Source organism: Trichechus manatus, unplaced genomic scaffold, assembly GCF_000243295.1.
Source record: "Trichechus manatus latirostris isolate Lorelei unplaced genomic scaffold, TriManLat1.0 scaffold00266, whole genome shotgun sequence".
Taxonomy (NCBI): domain Eukaryota; kingdom Metazoa; phylum Chordata; class Mammalia; order Sirenia; family Trichechidae; genus Trichechus; species Trichechus manatus.
Genome location: NW_004444202.1, coordinates 145,564 through 153,799, shown reverse-complemented (window position 1 = coordinate 153,799; position 8,236 = coordinate 145,564). Strand labels below are relative to the sequence as shown.

General features: G+C 54.9%; 1 protein-coding gene across 1 annotated transcript in view; it reads right to left on the bottom strand.

The window, feature by feature from the left end:
* Nucleotides 1-7,345, bottom strand: part of LOC111818986 (probable palmitoyltransferase ZDHHC11) — a 9,015-nt gene extending 1,670 nt beyond the window's left edge. Inside the window, exons 1-5 of the mRNA XM_023724878.1 lie at nt 7,307-7,345; nt 7,022-7,206; nt 3,142-3,183; nt 2,069-2,170; nt 557-653 (exon numbers count right to left, since the gene is read on the bottom strand). Coding sequence (XP_023580646.1) covers nt 557-653; nt 2,069-2,170; nt 3,142-3,183; nt 7,022-7,206; nt 7,307-7,345 — 465 coding nt within the window. The remainder of the gene's footprint in view (nt 1-556; nt 654-2,068; nt 2,171-3,141; nt 3,184-7,021; nt 7,207-7,306) is intronic.
* Between the last annotated feature and the right edge of the window lie 891 nt (nt 7,346-8,236).

Genomic DNA, 8,236 nt, shown 5'->3' with positions numbered 1-8,236 from the left:
AGGGATTGTATGTGGGTGTGGATGAGGATGCACAGGGGAGAATGGGGGTTTATGACCAGTGGATAGAGGTGGACAAGAAGTGGACAGATAGTGAGTGGGGCTGGAGACAAATGTACAATGGTGCACAGGGTAAGGGAGGTGGAGAGAATGTAGGAGGGGAGTGGGTAGTGAGTGGAGGGCAGTGGAAAGGGAGAGTGGTCCCACTTCCTATTACTGACATACAATGACCAGCATGGCCTCCATCCAGCTCATGGACGTTTGATGAGCTTTGGGATGAAGTCTGAACACTGACTGCTGCCCTCAGCTCAGGGTTGGAGCCTGCCAGGGAGAATGGATGAGGAGCCCTAGGACATCTTTCTGCTCAGGCCATGCCTGGCTAAATTGCCTGCATGGGGCCAGCCTGGCTGTCTGGCTCCACACTAAAAAGGTTTTGTCTGGAATGGTGGTTTGAGGGTAGGGCTAAGAGGCCAACTTTAAACCACGAGTCACCCCAAGCTGAAGTAATACAAGAACAGGGCCACAACATACTTTCAAAATGGGAATGCGAGCAGAGTACCTCCTTGTCCACCCAGTATTGTACCATGAGGTACATTAAGATGGCCGTCAGGCAGAGGAGCCATGCCAAGGCTGACCCCACAGATGTGAAGAGCGACCTGAGCAAGAAAACCAGAGACAAGAGCTGTGAGACAAGCCAAACTCACTGCACTGAAAGCTGCCAGTGTGAGGATTCAGAACGAGTCTTCAGCCCACAGCTCACCGCAACCCCTGCCTCCCATATTGTAGAAACCAGGGCTCCCCCAGTTGTGAGGAGCATGCCCACTTTCACTCCTGTGACTCCTGGGGGCTGTGGCCTGTGCTTCCAGCTGGGGCCCTGCCACCCTTGCACTGCCGAGGTTCTGGGCCTATCCACTACCCTCATGACAGGACTATACACTTCCACCTTGTTCATAGACAGAGACTCCCCAAAGGATGTCTGGGGGCTGAGAGCCTGAGCCATGTGGTGACAAGCAGTGCCAGACAGAGGTCATCAAGGTACATGCAGGAGTGGCCGGAATAGCAGCATGGGGAGCTGCCCACTGCCCTGACCGACTGCCCTGGGGCTCCTCCCCATGGAGCAAGGGGGCTGGGGAAGCATTGTGAGGTCCCTTCCCCACATAACTCTGATGGTACTGCTTCATTTGTCAGAGCCTTGGCTTTCCTACTGCTCAACAAGGACACCCACCTTGTCACAGGAAGCAGGCATCTGTGTTCTCATATGGCCTCAGTGTCCTGTCTGCTCACAGGGAATCTGAGCTCACGTCTGCCGCAGAATGCCAGGGAGAAAATGGAATCAAGTCTCCATGGAACATGCCATGATACATGGTCCTCAGGGGCGCCCTCCACTGACACAGCACCCTAGAGGCCTAGTTCTGACCCTTAGCTATGGTCTTTTCTGGGTAGTATGGGGTAAGTGAACAGAGAACGTGACTGACTGTCAGGGAGCTCTACAGCTCTTTGATGCTCAGAGGGGGTTTATAAACTGAGCCCAGAGCATCAGGGTCCCTTAGACCAACAGACCGGCCCCTCCTCAGAGAGGAACTGCCGCCCACCTGTGGGCTGAATTTCTCATCCTCACCCAGCCTGGGACAATAGCCTATGGCTGGCCAGGTTCCTCTGTCCCTTTGTCACTTTCTCTGCATGGTCTGTGTTCTATAACTGCCTTCTTTAACTGGTTAACCATTTAACTATTTAACTGCTGTTCTAGGGGCTCACAGCCTCGTTGGACTGAAGCAGAAACCCTAGTACAGTGAGCTCAGCAGCCCCACAGCTCATGTCCTTTCTGTGCCCCCTGCAGAGAGGACCCCTAACAGGGATTTCCAGGCTGGGGTCAGGGGAGTTCCTGTTCTCCTGTGGTCTCAACACAAATCCCGGTGGTACAAAGGTGCTAACTGAGCACGTCCAAGAATGACTCCACCCAGGACGGGTTTCAGAACCCCATGGAGGAGACCACTGAGTGTAGAACTGAGTTCCTGCCATGTGGAGGATGAGACCCTCAAGCCCTTGCCCACTCGCCCGTGGCCAAGCTCACCAATAGTTCCTGCTGCCCACACAGTTGTTAAGCCACATGAAGTGGTGATCGAAACCTGCGGTGCATTTGTTGCATGCCGTACAGAGTTTGTCTCTCTCACTTCTGGAAGAAAGGCTGGGGGAGGAGTGTCTGTCACCTGCACTTGAGGGCCAGTAGGGTCAAGCAGGGTCCCACCAGCAAGGGCTGTGCAGGTGAGGAGGGAAGGCCTGCTTCAGGCCCCTCCCTCCTCAAATCCCAGCCCGGACACAGCCAGCTCTGAATTCTCTTGAAGTAGGACCAGGGAGGGCAGAGTGAGGACCCTGGAGGAGAATCAGAGACAGCTCTGGGCAGAAGCACCCACACGTGCGTAGAACCGGTGGGAGGCCACCCCGAAACCCCAAAAGCCTCCCTGTATCAGCCTTGGGCATGAGGGATCTGGGCAGCCGAGTGCCTCCAGCGGAGGTGAAGATGCCATGTGGTTCTAGAGCCTGGAGGTTGGGCTCTGACGCCACCCTGAGCCCCCTGGGCCCCCTGCATCCCAAATCAACTGTATTGACCTCCAGCAAACCCCTCCGCAGAATCCCATGGCATCTGGAGACCTCATACTTGGCGAGGCCATCATGATTCCCTCCACCTCCTCGGCATGGGGGTTCCAGAAACCCAGGGAAGACAGCTCGCTCCCTCCTCCTTGGCTCTAGGAGGGAGGGAGGAACCTGTCCTGCATAGGAAGACATTGAGATAGGGGAACACTGTCTAAGGTCCCCTGCTCCTCATTCAAGAGGAAGCACCTCTTTTGAATAGCATAAAAATATGTGGCCCCCATGAACCGGCGCTCAAGCTTTCTGAGCCTTAGCTTCCACATCTGTAAAATGGGGACAATGGTGGTATCCATTCATGTGGGGAAGTAGGACTTTAAATGTGAAAGTCTCTAAAAAACATGGACACAGTGTCTGTGCTAGGCAAGTGTCCCCTAAATGTCATCTCTTGTCTTTTCCGGGGCACTGCACTGAATGGCAGTGCTTCCAGAGGACTGGACACGACCAGGACATCACAGGGAGACTAAGGGTTGGGAGACTCAGGGTTGGGAGACTCACACAGTGACACCGCACAGGTGACAGTAGCAGGTGTCAGTGAAATGTTAGAGCTTGGACTGGTCGAAGATGGTCCCAGTCTTCCTGTAGTTCTTGCACCAAACATTCGGTTCCACTGGATCGATGGTAATAGCAGCGACAAGAACTACTAGATGGAATAGGAGGAGCCCGCTGGCCACCTGCAGGTGCATCAGGGAAACTTGGCCTCTGGCTGTGATCTGGCTGGAAGTTAGGGGCCAAGTCTGAGGCGGCAGGCAGTGCTGGGGCCTGTCTGTCTGTCCAGGCTGCAGATTGGAGCTCCTTCCATGCTCAGCCCAGTATGAGCACCTCAGTGATGTCTGGGTCTAGTGATGGCCCTCCTTTCCCCTTCCTGTGCTCAAGATTCCCCAACCTGCTGAATCCCCACTTGGCTTGGAGTGGCACACTGTCCACCCAGACACAGGCTCTGTCCTCAAGGTTTGTACAGAAATTAAAAGCCTCGACCTCCACTCCTACCTCTCCGGAAGGCGATTTCTTCTAGGATGCAAGACAGAGCAGTCTGTTGAGCAAAGGTGCTCTAAACTGAAATGACCAACCAGGGACAGTGACAGGCTGTTCAGATGAAGGTCTAGACTCCACCTGCATTAGTAACACCAGGGACAGGCCACAGAGACCCAAAGGTATGTCTGTGTCATCCCACTTTGTTAGAGTGAAGTGTCTTTCCACAGAGGGGGCCTCATGCAGGGATGGATTGAAGAAAAAATTATTTCAAGAAGAAGAAATGAATGTATACATGCTTGTTTGAATGAATGAATAAATGACTGAAACACTCAACACAATGAGGTTATCTAGGACAACAAGCTTTAGGACCTGGGGACACTTGCATGGGTTTTCCCAGTGTGAACAAGGCTGGAAATGGATTGACACGGTTAGTGGTGGTCCTGGGTCTCCCAGAACTGACCATTTCATGTGTTTCTATGAGTCTGGATGAGAGGTCATTTCCCTGGGGAGCTTCCTCCCTGGGAAACTCCTTCAAGTGTTCTTGGGTAACCCTCTTGGCAGGAACATGCTGACCAGAGGCACTCCTGATCTTTCTGTACCACCTTTCCTTGATCCCAATCAGACCCCAGAACCCACCACCCCAGGCCTGCACACATCGCCTCTTCCTCTGCTGTCCTTAGGGGGAAGGCTGGCAACAGCTTTCCACCAGGGTCAGTCTAGGGCAGAGTGACGAGCTGTGATGTGGGTACTCCTCACAGAGCTCTCTTCCAGGAGGGGGGCTTTGACAGGAACCCGGTGTCTCCTGTGACTTTGTCCTTGGACCTCCAGGGCCTGGTTGCCCTGGGTTGGGGGTCAGTGCAGGCCCTTCTACTGCTCATACAGAATGGCTCCAGGCAGTCACGTGGACCAAGATGGAACCTACACCCTCGTCCCTGGTCTCCCTGCAGATCAACTGTGTGTATGGTCACAGGACAGTGAGAGCATGTCCAGAGTGGCAGGACAATGGGTGACAGCCCAGGACAGTAGTACTGGGTGGACTGGGTGGGCAGGAAGTGCACTTTGGGCCCCAGTGTGGCTTCTTCTGCAGTGGAGCTGGGTGGGGAGAGGGTTGGCTGAACAGGGGCATCAGTGACTACTTGCATGAGATGGTGGGGCAGAATGGGGACAGGGTGGATCGGGGGAGGAAGTGGGGTTACTGGGGAGGAAGGGGTGGCCAAGCTGGGTAGATGGATGGAGCAGGGCAGGGTGTCTAGGGGGTCAGGGGTCCTCCCCTCGGGGCAGCTGAAGGCCAATGCTGGGAAGCTGCCTGTGCCCTTTGCCTCTAGGACCTGTAGCAATACCATCTTCTCTTAGATTTCAGGGCTTCCACACTCTGCTCCCTGGGACCACAAGGAGACTGGCTGCCCCACCCCTCGCTCTAGAGACCTATGAGGCTGCATCAGAGGCCATAGGACCTCAGTGCTGGGCTCAGGGGAGGTCCCTCAACAAAGTCTGGGTCCTTTCTAGACTGGGCCTGACGAGCAAACCCTGCAGAACTGCCCACGGCCAAGTTTCCTAGCTGAACCCACACCTGAAGGTCACACCTGTGGCCATGAGGAGATCCTGAAGACTCCCACCAAGGCACAGAGAGATGGCACGTACTTCTGCTGAGTGTCACCATGGAGCGGGGTCTGTGACAGTCTGTCTGCTTGTGTTCCTGTTTCCACCAGCCCTGGAGAATGCAGGCGAGGTCTTTCTGAAGTCTGTTCAGTACAGGGCTGCACCTTGAGCCTGACCTGACCCGACCTCGGGGCAGGGCTGGGCTGTGGGTCTGGGTGTCACCTTTCCTACCCCAAGATGGATGCTGGTGTCCCCCAGTGTCAAGAGCACAGTGTGAGGGGCTTCTGGGTTCTGGGGCTGGGGGACATCATGGGGGTAGGAGGACAGTGGGATGACACTGGGCCTCAGAGTCTCAGATTGATGGTGGGAGTCATTCTGTTGGGAACTGAGCCGGAGTCCAACTACTCAGGACTTGGTGCTGAGCTCCTTCCAGCAGGGAGAGGACTCAGACCTGGGCTCCTGAGGAAACTCAACTCCAGGTGTGCACGGGGGTACAGGTAGCAGGTGGACCAAGAAGCATGTAAGTGCTCAGAGTGATGCCCTGGGCCAAGGACCACAGGATGGCTCTTGAGGATCCTGCGGGACAGCGGGCTGTGTTAAGGGTCAAAGGCTGGTGACAATGGAGTGAGCCCTATGAGTTATGAATCCCACAGACCCTGGGCGATGCCAGAAGGGAATGTGAGCACAGGGCAGGGGGTGTTCTCACTGCAGGTGGGGACTGAGGTGGGGACTGAGGTGGGGCCAGAGGCAGAAGGAATGTCACTCTCTCACCAGCCCACAGGTCACTGAGGAAAATGGCCCCAACCATCTCATCATCTATCCACATATGTTCCTAACTATGAAGGAGGAGGGGGTCTTCTCAGTGCAGAGCCTGGGGAGGGGGTGTCCCACACAGACAACACTGCGGCAACTTGCAACTGAGACCCAAGAACTGCTGAGGGTATGAGGAGGCCTGTCCCCTGGTGTCCCTGAGAGACTTGAGAAGTGCGACCTCCCCTCCCCTCTGGGACAGACCCTCCTGTCTAGCCAGGTTCCAGTTGTCCTCGGACAAGATATGGTCCTCCCAGTGTGACCAGAAGCAATATAAGCACTCTGTATGTGAGAAGTGCATGGGAAAGATGTCCCGTCTGGCCACAAGGATTCTGTGTGACATGTGGTAGAGGCTGTGGGGCTAGTGGGACCTCAGCTTATGGGGTGAAGGCTTCAGAGTTTGTAAAACTCACTCTCTTCTTACTATTTGTGTGTATTCTTCGTGGGACAATACAAACTTGCCCTCAGTGCTCCATCCACTGTAGAAAGGTAGCTGTCTCCTCCCTCTCCTCATGCTCCTTGTCCTCAGCCCAGTCCCCTCCCCTGCCCCTCACCTACAAACATGTTCCCTCTCCTGTCACCCCAAGTCAGGGATCTGGTGAGGGCAGATCAGGAGCAGTCCCTTCACATGAAAGTGTTTCATTTCTACCATGACCCCAACCCAGGAGATGCACATAGAAGGGAATACTGATGGGGCTGTCCCTGGTAAGGGACAACTGGGGCATTGAGGTCAGGGGCCAGGTGGAATCACACCTGCAGGCTGACTCCACCCACACAGAATGTTATAGGACCCTGCAGCACCTGGGGATGTAGTCTGGCCTAGGAGGGATGACTAGGGACACACAGTTCAGGGCCGGAAGACATGGTCCTTGAGCCACCTCGATTAGAGGCGTCCTCAGCACCCCTCCCCCACATTTAGAAAACTGGTGCCCAGGTGGAGCCTCACTGGTGAAAAGGATACGCTGTATGCAACGAACTTCAGGCTGTGGCCAACAGGGGGATGAAGATGACAAAACTGGTGAAGGCCAAGGCCGGGAGCATGGTCCAGACTACCACCTGCGGGGTGTGGATCTGCCAGGACCAGCCATTCACTCTGGGCAGAGGTGGTGGAGACCTGGGCTTCACTATGCCAGAGCCAGCTATCGGGGTGACTCGTCTGGTCCGGCCACAGACGTCCATCTGCAGGACAGGACAGGGAGAGCACTGAGAGTCTGCCTGCAGAGCTGGGTCCCCACCCCCACATCTTAGCCTCAGACCCCAGTCCCCCATGGAGTCTTACCTGCAGCCACCCACTGCCCACACAGGGGTCTCTGTCCATAGTCACCAGACCCACATGGGGTTTCACCTGCAGGCCCAGCACCCCACATTATCTCCACCCAAGGAACCACACTTAAGGGGTCTCCACTTGCCACCCGTAGGCCCAATGGAGTTTCTGCCCTTTTCACCAGAGCCACTTCCCCCCAATACTCCTAACCAAGTCCGGGCCCCTCCCACCCTAGTTAGTGTGTCCTACACATGGATTTGGGGTTGGCTGGATCAGCATCCCCACTATCATCAAGGAGATTAACAAATGGTTATGAATAGGCCATTCACCAAAGGGATAATCTAAACAATCAAAAGCATATAAAAACGTACCCTCACCCATAAATAAATGCAAACTAAGGAAACAATGAGATAGGACTGGCTGCCTATCAAATCGACAAATGTTAAGAAATCTGTTCACAATGTTGGCTGTGGGAGGCTTTGCTTAGAAGACCTCGGCCTTTACCAGTGAGGAGCCCACCCCCACCTGGGACTTGACCATTGGAATTTTGGACTCATCAAGCTCCCAGCTCTCTGGACCCCCTGGCTCGTACTGGCCGAAGTCCTGGGTGCAGTTGTCTTTCTCTGTGCTCCCTCTCTTCTGTCCTTCCAGCCCAGCCCAAGCTTCCTGGGGGACAGTTCAGGCTTCTTCCCCTTAATGCCACCCTAATGAGCTCTCCCACAGCGGTCCACAGGTTCCCAACCCCCATCCCACAGGAACCCCGACGGCTTCTGAGTTGTTATTTCCTGTGTGCATGTTTGGTCCTGACAGGCTTTAGGAAGTCCAGAGATTAAAGGGGCCAGGACAGAGGGCAGAAGTAAGAAATTTAGCACCGCCTCATTCACTACTAGAATCTGCCGTGCCAGCCTCACCTCCGGACAGATCCAGACAACCAGAGCAGGCACT